The sequence below is a fragment of the Sceloporus occidentalis genome, unplaced genomic scaffold, assembly GCF_023333645.1.
Source record: "Sceloporus occidentalis isolate IW3139 unplaced genomic scaffold, rSceOcc1.0.p SCAF_105, whole genome shotgun sequence".
In the NCBI taxonomy this organism is placed as follows: Eukaryota; Metazoa; Chordata; class Lepidosauria; order Squamata; family Phrynosomatidae; genus Sceloporus; species Sceloporus occidentalis.
The window spans coordinates 3,308,975-3,323,291 of NW_028317085.1; the positions used below are offsets into that span (position 1 = coordinate 3,308,975).

Sequence of the window (14,317 nt, forward strand, 5' to 3'; positions counted from 1 at the left end):
TCAGAAACCCACATTATACATACCTGCAATACTGCAAGAAGGCTGCTTTTAGCAATTTAGTTTTATCATCATGTGCAATGGTCTCTGTTCTCAATGAAGTGTCCATGAAAGAGGCCTATGATGAGAAGAAATATAGGAAAACAATATTACCATCACTATGTGAATTCTACGCTTAGCCACTATATGCAGCAACACTAACATATTTAATCAATGTCCTATCTAAATTATTTATTTAAACCATCCCTTCACCAGACCCTTGTAAACACTGCTTGGACCAATCAACCACAGCAGTGTAAAATAACCTAACACAGATAAATAATCACAGAGCCCGATAAGAAAGAAAGTAGGTGGCAATAAACATTTTATACTAATCTGGAATCATAGCTGCATAATTTGATCTAGTGCAAAGAATCAAATTTGGTAAAAAATAACATCTGCTTTATTTCCTATGTTTGCTTGCACTGTGACCTGATTAAGGCAAAAAAGAAATATGAACAAATTAGTACAACTGCTGACAAAGGGAGCATAATCTGTCAACAGAGAGTCTAAGCTCAACAGTGGAAACTTAGGACATCTGATGCTGTCCTCACAGACCAGTCTTTTGAGGTCAGTGCAGAATGTAATTTAAAATATTTTTGTATTATATTGCTTAAATGACAATACATTTTCTCTGGCATTAAACATTATGTGCTGGCACCGTCAAAATTTCACACACCAACACCAACGCTACTATCTTTGCTAAAATTCCCTCGTAAGCATTGCTTCTGTAATGTATGGTGGCTTACCTGATTGCTGGGTTTAATTAAAGATGATGAAATTGATTCTTCCAGGTCTTCCGGCAGCACGGACACACACTCACGGGGAGAAACAGCTAGCAAACCACTCTTTTTAGCAAAAAATACTGGCAAGCCTGAACACGACCCTGCTCCTAAAATGTAATCTCCTGCAAATAAATTGTATCTTAGTGTACCATAAAGAGCTACAGATATATTCTCGTTCTTTTAATTTGCAATAGATGTGTTCGAAGTCCCGTGAACCTTTTAAAAATCATTTTAAAAAATGAGGCCCGTTTCCCTGTTCCGTATTTTCCATGGTAAAACCTCTGTTAAAATAACATTTGTTTTCTTATATATAATTTGCATTTTTAAAAGTATCCATACATGCATCTGTAATCAGGGCCGGGCCTGCCATGGAGCAGAGTGGGGCAATTGCCCCAGGCGGCACTTTTGAAGAGGCGGCACTTTGCTGCCCCAAGCGCCTTTTTTTCTTTTTGAAGCGGAGGAGAGAGAGGGGCACCGGGTGGTTTTCGCTTATCAAGTTGTCAGTACCCGCTCGGCGCCCCTCTCTCTCCTCTGCAAGCCTTCTAGCTCGGTCTCTGTGCCGGCTTGTAAAGCTGAGCACCGGAATATGACGTCGTCATTCCCGGCGCTCAGCAGTGAAGCAGCGCGCACCGTGGCAGAGCAGGGAGACTCTCGCCGCAGGACTGCTGGAAGGTAAGTGAAGTACAAAGGGGGGGGTAGATAATGAGAAGAAGGCTAGATAATGAGCAGTGGCGTCGGAGGGTGGGGGGCATTTCAAACTTCGCCCCAGGTGGCACTGTGTCTTGGGCCGGCCCTGTCTGTAATTAAGTTTGACCTAGAAGAGGTGCCATTAGAATTTGTAGCTAAATCTGATCTTCATAAGCTAAACTAATATTCGAGCAGCTGAAGAGTAAATTTTAATGGATTTACTGTTAAATTTATTCCCAAAGTGAATATAAACTCAGCAAAAAAAAAAAAAAAAAAAAAAATTTACACTGTACAGCTACCTTGCGTTTCAAATGGAATTTTTTCCTGGGGCAAAGAGCCTCTTCCAGTCCCTGTTGAGCAGGCAAAGATAGCGTCCTTTGTGTAAAGGCAAGTGGCTTGGCTGTTGACATTCGGAATGACAAGTTGGCAGAGGAGTGTGTTTTCAGACTGCAAGAGACCAAAATTAAATGTTGAAGAAAAAAAAATAAAAAATAAGGGATCCTTTTTTCTTGAGGTACAAAACAGCTGTAATTTTTTTGGATGTTATAGATAAGATGCTGGGAACATGCATAGAGGAGGTTCTGCAGAATTCCTATGCATTTGAAAGGAGGCACCACTGAAATTTAAAGGGATCTATCATATACATTAAAGTACAAATGACCGCTAGAATGTGCAGAATGAAAAAACAGCTCAGAGGATGAATTGGCATACAGAATCTTATTTCATCAATCAAAGTAATGCTCCATTGACTAAAATGTTTTTAAAACAGAACACTAGTTAACTCTACTCATTAACCTTTAACCATTTCTTCTATATGGACTGACATATACATGACATACAAGACAAAGGAAATGAACCCTTCGGAATTACCCGTTTTTCTGCATTAAGTGTTCGTAAAATGTGATCTGATCTACATCTAAGTCAAGGGTATAGAAAAACACAATGTGCGTAAGATAACAATCTTTATTGAACACATCTTTATTAAACATTCACAGTGCTGGTGGAAAAAGTAAGAAGACCCTTGGGTTTTATAACTGGTCTTTAATGGATGATACCTTCAGAAACTCGATAAAAGCACGTTTTCCAGGCCACGAGGCAATGAAGCAGCCCTAAATCACGCTGCTCACTCCACCGCCGTTGATGATGGTTTTCACGTTGGTATTTTGGTGCCCTTTTATGCCATGAGTAGTGTGTTCTTCCTGAAGAATTCAACCTTAGTTTCTTCAGTCCACAAAGCATTTTCCCAGTAGTGCTGCCTCCGTGGGTTCCTGCCATGGACTCCATGACTGTTCAATGTTCTGCATACGGTAGCCTCATGAACAGAGATATAAACCAGATCTAATGATTTCCTTTAGCTGTTACACTGGTGTTCTTTTTTACCTCGTCGAGCATTCTGTGTTATGCCCTTGGAGTCATCTTGGCTGGGTGCTCACTTATAGGTAGAGTAGCCACAGTACTAAATTGTCTCCGTTGACTCTATGACTGTTGAACATGTAAACTCTTCGATATTACTTTGTAATCCAGCTTTAAGCAAATCAACCATTCTTGATTGTAGGTTGTCTGAGATTCCTTTTTGTGTAAGGCATGGTTCACATCAGCAGATGCTTCTTGAGAATAGCAAAGTAGCTCTAAAACACACCTCCTATCTCGTTTCATTGATTGGACTCTAGGTTTTCCAACTCCTGACTCCAGTTAGGTTTTGTTGACGTTATTGGTCTAGGTCTACACTTACTTTTTCCAACCCACACTTTGAATGCTTGAATTATGTATTATTAAATATGGACAACAATACTATAACTTGTGTTAATAGTTAAAACATATTGTATTTGTTCATTATTGTTACTTAGATGAAGATCATATCATATTTTAGGACAAAGTTTATACATAAATGCTGGTAATTCCAGACGGTTCACTTACTTTTTCTTGCCACTATCGGCAATAGCTCTTCATGCATCCGAAGCAATAACTGCCTAAGTGATTAGCAACGGATTAGAGTAAGAGAGTCATTACTAAAGTATTCCCTTAAAAGTAGAGGCACTAAACATTGACAATTAAAACACTACCTTACAAACTAAATATTGAAAAGGAAAAAAAAGTGACCTCACCTGAAACAGGGGGTTAAACTGAGTTACTTCTACAATGACCTCATCAGATATGTTGTAACCCTCATCATTCACTGTTATGAGAGTGTAATAACCCAGACAGGGACTGTCTCCATGGTGCCAGGCAACAGCCAAGATGACTAAACCATCACTAAAAGATAAAAGAAACCAGAGATCAGAAATATTAATCACATTCTTACAAACTCACCAATTCATACATTTGTATCACAGAACCAGTAATTACCATGCAACAAATGGGTTCATATATATATATATATATAAAAAAGACATATGCACTTTTAATGTGGAAACGTTCTGTTTTTTTTCTTTTGGTTTATTTTAACAAGAATTCAGGCGATACTTGCCCGAGACTAGAGTATAATTGTTCTTGGTGGAAATACACTAGCCAGAGCTTTGAAAGTGAACATTTCAAGGATTTTTCAATCACGTATTAGTTTTAAGTCTAAAAGCATTGCAATCCAACTGAACACACTAATCAAAACCATTAAAATACAAATTATATCTCACCAATTTTGATTAAGATCCAAATATTCTATATTCACTCCACCTCGAATAGCTTCATAGTTGCTTTCTGATCCCTAAAAACGATAGGATTTTTTTTTAATTTTATTTAATATGGTGGACAAAAAAAAATAAACAAAACCTAAAAAGTTTAAAAATGTAAGCTCACCCAAATAGCATCAATTATATGTTCTCTGAGTATTCTACTCATGTCCCAGCTTAGAACATGATACTCTGAGGCATCATCCATCTCCCATTTGTTAATGTTGGAATCAGTGAGGGTGTAGAAGCAATCGCCTTTGTCCCAGAAGACACTACATAGCTGCGACAGATAACATGTTCATGTAAGTAACAATCTGACATTAAACTGTATAAACTATTCTGTAAAGTGGCAGACCATAATAAACATTAATAGACAGCTAAACTACACTGGTGAGCTTGTTAGTGCATTCTAGATAAACAGTTTAGCAGATAGGGTAAAGCATTTTTTTATTTTAGATTTTATTTTCATTTCTTTATTTTTTTTGCTCTTGAGAACTTAAGAGGAAAAAATACTGGCATTGCTTGTAAAGTACTGTGTAAAAATAATGTGGATAAAGAGGTACACAGAATCCACATACATTGCATATAAATAGGTTTAATTATGGCTACTGAGAAACTGTTTATTGCATTCATAAGCAAACACACAATTAGCATCTTAAGTGTCTGCAGGACTCACTGTTTAGTTTTATGTATGTATTCATAAAAGACTTGTGCAAATGGACCAAGAACGATTAGGACAATATTTTGTCTAATCGTTTTCCGACACCGAATTCCGTTTCGTGTCCATTCGTTTTGGACGACAATCAGGGGGATTTTTACATTCACTCTCTCACGCCATCTCAGATGTCTCCCAACTTTCTCCTCCGACCGTTTCTGCATGCCGCTTCTTCTATTACATCCCATCTTCTAGTGCTTCCAACTTCTTTCTTAGTCAGCTTCTCTATAGACATGACCTTCTGTGTACGTTCGCAAAATAGCTTTCAGGCACACACTCTCCTTGCAATTGGCGGAATCGGGGAGAGCATGTGCCTGGAGGCTCTGCCGAAAGAAGCCTTCTGGTGAACTTCCTGATGCTTCATCCAGTCGGGAAAGGGTGCCTGGAAGCGCCGCCATTTTGGGAAAGTTCACCAAGAGGTCATGTCTCATTGTCCATGGAGAAGCGGATGAATAAAGAAGGCAGAAGAACAAGAAGATTAAGGATAAGAAGCAGAGTTGCGAGGCACAGATACAGGGACGTGGAAAAGGTCGGCGGAGAAGGTAGGGAGACATTCCAAGAAAACATGAGACAGTAAATGAGAGTGTAGGCAAGTGTGTGAGTGAAAAAAAAAAAACCAAAAATCATATAAAAAATGCAGAGCTTTCTGCTTAGTTTTTGTTTGTTTCATTGGTGGTCCCTCCTATTTATCGGGAATTTGTATGAATTGTGAAACAGTTAAATTTGCAATTTTCTACAAATCTAGATGCACAAGTCTCACACATAATATTTGTGTGTGTGCATGTTGTATCTACAGATTGCATAAATAGTCTGATAGAATGAGATATTTACTTAATGGAAAGTATTCAACCATATAAACCGTTTATGCCCTTCCCAATCTTGATTGTAGCATGTTTCAAAAAACTTACAGCAGACTCCACACCGGGGGACAATATACCAAAGAGAGAGGAAACTCTGCGACCAATGCCAGACAACATTCCTTGACCCTGCTGCAGGACCCGCTGATGGATCTTTCCAGATGTTTCTGGAATGAGCCGTACCAGCTGATTCTTTGAGGAGGAGAGGATAAAACTGCCAGCCTAAAAAGAAAAATAAGAACTTGTATTAAAACAAACCTGACATCAGAAGTCTGATAAAACCCTAACGAGGAGCAAATCTGGTGAATACGATACCTTAATCAGCTACTTGAATTGCAATAGATTGCAAGACTACCTAGGCATGCCTTTAAAAGGGATTTAAAGATTGCTATGAACGGACCTACAATAAATTATTTTACAGATCACTCCTGTCTTAATGAGGTTGTCTGATCTGTTAAACATGTATGCTGCCTATAATGTGCTACTTTTTCAGAAACAGTTATTTTTTTATTACAATATAAGCGCATTCATGTGGCACATTTACCACATTATACAAATGTGGAATTTCTTTTCATTGTGAAAGAAATGTGGCATTCCAAAACTATAAACAGTGTTTTGAACCTCTGGCAGACCTACCTTAACAGCTGTCAAAAATGCACAAAGAGCACCTCCGAAGTCTGTGTGCGTTTCCATGTAAGAAGCTTCATGCATAAGATTCGGCCAGTAGCGGATGGAGCCTTCGCTGGTAGCGGCCATTACTGCCACGCACTAAAGACAGAGAATGGGAAATTGATTACATAAATGTAAATATAAGCTCTAGGTACATCAAACTATGCATGGCTGCATGTAAATTATAAACATATGTGAAGATATATTATAGTATGTAGCAATACCTTTTTATTATGGCTATCCATACAAGAAAAGAAAATGGAAGCCTGTCATAAGAAGTATTAAGAAATCACTTCAGTTTAGAAGTGTAAAAGTGAACTCAAGCCACCATGCCACTGTAGAATAAAGCTTTGCGGGTTGTGATACATTAAGGAGGCTATTTTTCCCCTTCTTTCCCCATTTATATAACCAATTGTTGGGAAGCAACTTTTACAGAACGAGAACTCTTCTGTCCTAGGCCAGTAATTATGTTTGAAGGACAAAGTGACTTACATGTGAAGGTGCACCATCCACTGGGTAGATAGAGATGTCTACTAAATCAGCAGAGTATGGGAAGGCACTAGGTGGGAGCTGCAGCTCTTTACACACCATCAGCTGTATAAAAAAAAAATGAAAGAAAAAAAAAAAAAAACAGCACGGCAATCAACTCAATACAACATTTCAAATGGAAAAAAAATAACAGAATATGCGACATGTTTTTAGTAATAGAAGAATCATTTACAAATGCCTTATTTATTTGTTAGAATGATCTAGCCATATAAAAGACCTCCATAACAATGCTACTATTCACCATCTGCCATAGAAGGCACATGTATTTACAGTTGAGGATATAGGGTGTTTTTTGTGTCTCCCCCCCCCGAGAAATAAACTATCCTCTGTAATACAAAAGTATTTTTTCCACAAAATGAAAAACACAAATATTTGACAGAATTTTGCAATGGACCTTGGTTGATGAAGTCTGACTAATCTTCCAGATTATAAGGCGATCTCTGCAGACAAGCCATGCCCATCCTCCCTCATGGATCTTTGCAGACAGAGGTTTGTCAGCTGCAGAAGAGAAGTGTCAGAGAGAAAGGGGAATAAGTACAAAACTAGCAGAAGTTTCCAGAATTAATACCCTGCTTTGCTCTTTTTAAGCTACTTAAGAAACAATGGTAAAAAGCACAACCAAAATAAAGTTCCCATGCAGCTTAAGTTAATCAGGAGTTGAAGACAGCTGTGAAATGCAGTCAATGACATCAATCTACATCCCATGTCTGGGATTTCAGACATGAAGAAAGAAACGAAAAAAAAACCCTTAATGGCTAAAATAAATTCTAGGGATACAGACCTCAAATCCATAGAACAAGAAATAATTTAAGAAAAACTTACGATCAGCACTTGTCAAGGGCTCCATAACTTTTACAGGGAGGGAGGACCCAAAGAGTTGAACACTGTAATTCACGGTGTCACTTGCAGCTGAATGAAGGAGAACTCGTGAAGGAGTCGCTCTAATAGAAACAAAGAGGAGTACATTGTAATAAACATGCAATGCTTAAGGTTTAATAAAGTTATTTTAAAAGGGACACTCTTACTTTGTGAATACTTTTACATGCTACAGCTTTTCACAGATGCAGCCAGGGGTCTCAACAGACCCCTGCCCGCACTTTTTTTTTTTTCCAGAGCCAGTGATGGAGCTGACTGGCCTTAAGTATTTCATATGTAGGGAGATGTGTTTAGCCACACAACGCTCTTTTTAAAATATATTTATTTTTTTGAAACCCCGAGGTTAGTGGCACCTACTGCCAAGAATAGGACGATGAAGCCACGGTGGACACCAGGTCTCCCCCCCCCCCCCACCCTCGCCCTCGCCCTCGCCCTCGCCCTCGGGTCCACACTCCGCGAAGAGATCTGCAACCCTTTCCCTCCCCAGCCAAAAGGCCTGCAGGAGGGATGGACGCACTGCGCTCAGACGTGGACCTTGGTCTGGGGACACGTAAGGACCTCGGGGCGCCAGGCAACCCAGCCTTAAACCAAGAGGGTAGTCACTTGATCTTAGCAAAAAGACAGGAAGTGATAACTCCTGCAAGAAATCCAGTTGGGATGTGGGCAAATGCATATGGGGGGGGATTATCATCTCAACTATCATACGTATTAAAATGATGGCAAGTGTTCCTTTTAATGTACAGAACAGAGCAGAGCAGAAGGGGGCTACGCCAACCTCCAGCAGGGATGGTTACAGTGCCTCTATGTACTGTGATACGGGCTTGGCATTTAGATCCATTGCTATACATTTAGTGCGCTGCTTATATTTTAGCAACAGTTGTCACTAGCAAATACATATGTAACATACTGTATATATTCTATAGAGACTATTCTTTATCATTGTGGTTTCAACTGGATGAGAAAGGGCTGAGCTGACTATGCATAAGTTAAGGGGTGAGGAAAGTTTCAGGACACAGGGATTTAACTATGCATTATATAGCCAACCGCTTCTTGCTCCATGCTCATTCGTTAATTAACCCCTTCTGCAGTCAAATGCACAATAACACCAAGGACAGGCAAGGCACACTAATGCCCGAGCTCTCACAGCCTTTCAATGGCTGAGCATCATGTGAGTTACCATCCATAACTAACAGACGTTGCCTCCGTGCGATCAGGAAGTCAAAAGTCGCGCAGGGTTCCCAGTACAATCACTCACCGGGGGCCGCTGCACGAGACTCGGCGACTCGCGGGACTGAAGAGCCCCGAGGGCGACGGAGTGGCGACTGCTCCGGGTCCCAGGCTCTTCCTAACGCTGGGTGCACGGGGGTTGAGAGGGCGACGCGCCGTAACCACGGCCGGGGTACGGGGCGACGGAAACATCACGATTCCGTCAAACCAGCGATGTGGTTTCAAACGTCGCTCCCGCTTTAGGAAATGTGGGACGTAGACGCGCCCCCGTGTCGCGCTGGTAATGACATCAGTGAGAAGGCGTCCTGTACAGGCGAGTCATTGGACAGCAGCTGCTTTGGCGTTTCCCGCGGACAGTGTGGGATGGGGGTGATACAGAACAGTTAGCCGCATGTTATTAATAATACAGAGAGGAACACTGGGGCCGTTCGAATCATCTCTGCTGCTATTAACAATTTTCTGGTAGTGACTCGCATAAACAGCAACTAATTCTAACTAAACAACCTGACACTCGCACTAACACACACACTAACCAACCTGACACTCGCACTAACATACACACTAACCAACCTGACACTCTCACTAACACACACACTAAACAACCTGACACTCTCACTAACACACACACTAACCAACCTGACACTCACACTAAACAACCTGACACAAGCACTAACACACACTAACCAACCTGACACTCACACTAACCAACCTGACACTCGCCCTAACACACACTAACCAACCTGACACTCGCACTAACACACACTAAACAACCTGACACTCGCACTAACACACACTAAACAACCTGACACTCACGCTAACACACACACTAAACAACCTGACACTCGCTCTAACACACACTAAACAACCTGACACTCGCACTAACACACACTAAACAACCTGACACTCGCACTAACACACACACTAACCAACCTGACACTCTCACTAACACACACACTAAACAACCTGACACTCTCACTAACACACACACTAACCAACCTGACACTCTCACTAACACACACACTAACCAACCTGACACTCACACTAAACAACCTGACACAAGCACTAACACACACTAACCAACCTGACACTCACACTAACCAACCTGACACTCGCACTAACACACACTAACCAACCTGACACTCGCACTAACACACACTAAACAACCTGACACTCGCACTAACACACACTAAACAACCTGACACTCGTCCTATATGGAGGATAGATTTATGTCTATCATATGCTTGTTTAAATTCCCTGACTATATTGGCCTCTACCACTTCTGTTGGGAGACTGTTCCATTTATCTACTACCCTCTCAGTAAATTAGAGCTTCCTTACATTACATCTAAACCTCTAACCCCTTGTTCTAACATTGCTCCTCCTTTCAAATAAGCTTGCCTGTTGTACTTTGTTAAATCCCTTTATCTAAATGTTGCTATTGCACCCCCCTCTCTCTTCTTTCCTCCAAGCTGTACATATTAAAATCCTTTAAACCTTTCCTGATAATTTCTGTCCTGCAAACCGCTTACCATTTTTTAAGCTCTCCTCTGAACTCTCTCCAATGTGTCAATATCCTTCTGGAGATGGGGTCTCCAGAACTGTGCACAATATTCTAGGTGAGGCCTGACCAGAGATCTGTAAAGTGGCAGAACCTCCAAAGTGGCTACTAATGCCTCTCCCTATGGAATCCAGCATCCTGCTTGCTTTTCCACACACCTTTAAGACCTCAAAAATAATTACAACGAAGTCCCTCTCTTCCGCAGTTACTGACAGTACAGTGCCACCAATGTTATATTATGCCTTGGGTTTTTTACATCCCAAGTGTATTATTTTACACTCAAACAATCTTCTAATTATTGTTTGTTTTAATTACAGTTTGGGTATTAAAAAAAACACTGTATATTAATGATGAGTGCAATTTAGCTAATTAAGTACATACAAACATTCAAATGGTCACAGACAAGTCTGGTCCACTTCTACACAGCTCAAAGGGCAGAATTGATGGTCTGGCTCAGCCTATGCCACGCCACCAGGTGGCTTGTCAATTTTGTGGACAAAACACATTAAAAAACAAGCTTGCTTAACATACAAAAATACATTATACATTTTTAGGGTGAGGCATTTACAGCAGAAACATTGCAATCACAAATGTAATTAACCCCTTTACGCTATCTTACTCTTGCAGATGCAAGAGCTTTTAGCATTTTTGCTGTCTCTGTTTAACTTTAATTTCCCACTTTCTCATTTATTGAACACACACACAAAGCAAATATATTGGGGTTTTTTTCTAAAACCATTTTATATACAGTATATCATGTATATATATGTTATAATTTAGTGTAAAAAAAAAAGCAAAACAGGAAAGTGAAAAAATGGAACACATTTTATTTTCACAGTATTGCAGTTGCTTTCTTCAACAGAAGTACAGAACAAAATCAAATATTTCATTCAACAACATCTACTTGATATAGCCAAGTCTCACATATATAGATTTACCATGTTTTTGGGATGTTATGGGGTCTAAATTGGAACATGCGCATTACCGTTTACCACAAGGGGCATACAAGTCTTGACTATGAGGTTCATTTCAGTACTGTATGGTCAATACCCACTGAAAATGTGCATTAATGTTACTTTTGCATTAACAAAATCTAACCAATGTCGTGGGTGTACCGTGATTTTATACCCAATATAGCATATTTGCTAGCGTTATAGATTATGACGACCCCCCAAAATTTAAATATTAATTTACGAAATAAAGCCTGAATATGACTACCCTATAGGAAAAAAAGTTTTACTTGTAAATATTAATTCACATGTAAACTTTTTTCATAGTTAATAAAAATTAGGATTGAGAAAAATGCATTTCTTGTTTTTATTTCCTTTTATTTGCCAACCTGCCCCCCAGTTATGCACATCTGCCCCTCGGCCTGCCCCCCAGATATGCCTTATACCCCCTATATGCCCACTCTGCCCCCCAGATATGCCTCATACCCCCCTATATGCCACTCTGGAGCTTCTATGACAGAGCACCGGAAGGTCATCTCACGCCGGCGCTTCGTCATAGAAGCCCAGGCGGAGTTGTCGGGTAGCAGCGAGGGTTGACTGCGCACATCGGGCAGACGTCCACCGGCACCCAGAGAGGAGGATCCAGGCCCCTGCAGCGCTGCGGGGGATCTTAGTCTTGTAGTCAGACCTCTATTTGAGGTTTGAATATAAGACAACCTTGAATACAAAAGGAGGGATATTTTTCTGAGCATATATGGACAAAAGTCAGCTGAACATTACACCAACAGAGACTTTTATGACATTGCATTCTAAACACCTAAGACATTAATATGTAGTTAGTGCCCCCTTTGCAGCCATAAAAGCTTCCACTCTTCTTGGAACGCGTTCCACAAGATTTTGGAGTGTTTCTGTGGGGATTTTTGCCCATTCATCCAGTAGAGCATTTGTGAGGTCAGGCACTGATGTTGGATGAGAAGGCCTGGCTCACAATCTCCGTTCCAGTTCTTCCCAAAGATGTGCGAAGGGCTCTGTGCGGACCAGTCAAGTTCTTTCCCACCAAACTAATCCAACCATGTCTATATGGCCCTTGCTTTGTACAATGGGACACAGTCATCCTGAAATAACAAAACGGACCTTCCGCAAACTGTTCCCACAAAGTTGTAAGCATAGCATTGTCCAAAATGCCTTGGTAATCTGAAGCATTAAGATTTCCCTTCATTAGAAGAAAGGGGCCTAGCCCAACCACCGACAAACAGCCCTAGATCAGTATCCCTACTCCACCAAACTTTACACAATGCAGTCAGGCAGGTAACGTTCTCCTGGCATCCATCAAACCCAGACTCACCCATCAGACTGCCAAACATAGAACAGAAAACATTGCCCCTGTTCCAGAGCTGGCAACTGTACTGTGACTTTACGTGGTCTTACGCTTTGTGGCTGAGTTTCTGCTGTTCCACTTTCCAATAATACCAGTTGACCGTGGAACATTTAGCAGGAATGGAATTTCACTGACCTATTTCAACGGTGGCATCCCATCACAGTACCATGCTTGTATTTACAGAGTTCTTTACGACCAATTTTTCCACAAATGTTTGTAAATGCAGACTGCATGGCTAGGTGCTTGATTTTATACACCTGTGGCAATGGGTCTGACTGAAACACCTGAATGCAATAATTAAGAGACGTGTCCCAATACTTTTGGCCATATAGTGTCCCAAGAGCAAATTACTAAGAAGACATAGAAGGAAGTTGTTAATACAGAAGATAACCCAGTGGTACACATTTTAAAATGTACTTCCCATACTAATTTATGTGCGACAATCCATTTATAAAAGTATCCACAAGTTTTGTTAAGTATTTTTTTTTTTTTTTTACACACATTTGAGTGAATAGTAAAAATTTAGCACTGTATTTTTTCTTTACACAATTATTACTACTATTCCATAAATATCAAATTTCTGTTAATTTGCATTAGTGATTTGTAAAATGTTTCCAACTTAAGTATCGCTAGTTATTTTGGTATTTCAATAGAATAGATGTATGTTATAGAAATATTTATTACAAAGCATATATAACATAGTGAAATACATACTTTCCTTTGTGTTTTACCAAACTCTTGCAGTAAAGAATGATTCAAGCTCCAATTGGCACATTACATAGTTCACAATCTATACACGTTGTTTAACACGTATGTAAACACAATTTTGTACTGGCAGTAAGAGATTCCCAGCAGCAAACACAAATACCAATATAAAATTGCACACAAAGAAAATACATAAATAGACGTAATTGGGTGTTCTTTCTGGCATTTAATAAAACAGCTTGTAACTGTAAATGGCCAATTTTATTAAATACCAAAAATCTTAAAATAAAAATTTGGATCTATATAAATGACATGACAAACGGGGATACTGTCCTGGATTATCAGGGGAATGTATAAAACATATCAAATAAGCAGCGAGGAAAATATCTGATGGTTTTCATCTCTATACCAGCAAAATCTTGAAGCTCATGACATTGATTTGATTATTTTATCTACCCAATGGAACACAATTTCATTGCAGCGCCACATTATAGTGAATATTAATTTGATTTTTAGAAAAACAAAAAAGGCAAACTACCTCTAAAGTACAAATTTAACTAATAAGAAAATACTCTACAACTTAGTTTAGTCTCCCGTTCAGAAAGTCTTTAAACTGAAGTTGAAACAAAAGCATATGTCTGTTGATAAAACAACACTTTC

General features: G+C 39.8%; 1 protein-coding gene across 1 annotated transcript in view; it reads right to left on the reverse strand.

Annotated features, from left to right (window-relative positions):
• LOC149283415 (nuclear pore complex protein Nup133-like) overlaps window positions 1-9,259 on the reverse strand; it is a 29,357-nt gene extending 20,098 nt beyond the window's left edge. Inside the window, exons 1-13 of the mRNA XM_089497634.1 lie at window positions 9,111-9,259; window positions 8,399-8,421; window positions 7,787-7,903; window positions 7,359-7,462; window positions 6,908-7,009; window positions 6,383-6,514; window positions 5,798-5,968; window positions 4,302-4,454; window positions 4,139-4,209; window positions 3,614-3,761; window positions 1,808-1,955; window positions 786-943; window positions 24-115 (exon numbers count right to left, since the gene is read on the reverse strand). Of these exons, the coding sequence (XP_089353760.1) occupies window positions 24-115; window positions 786-943; window positions 1,808-1,955; window positions 3,614-3,761; window positions 4,139-4,209; window positions 4,302-4,454; window positions 5,798-5,968; window positions 6,383-6,514; window positions 6,908-7,009; window positions 7,359-7,462; window positions 7,787-7,903; window positions 8,399-8,421; window positions 9,111-9,259 (1,568 nt within the window). The remainder of the gene's footprint in view (window positions 1-23; window positions 116-785; window positions 944-1,807; window positions 1,956-3,613; window positions 3,762-4,138; window positions 4,210-4,301; window positions 4,455-5,797; window positions 5,969-6,382; window positions 6,515-6,907; window positions 7,010-7,358; window positions 7,463-7,786; window positions 7,904-8,398; window positions 8,422-9,110) is intronic.
• Window positions 9,260-14,317: the final 5,058 nt, after the last annotated feature.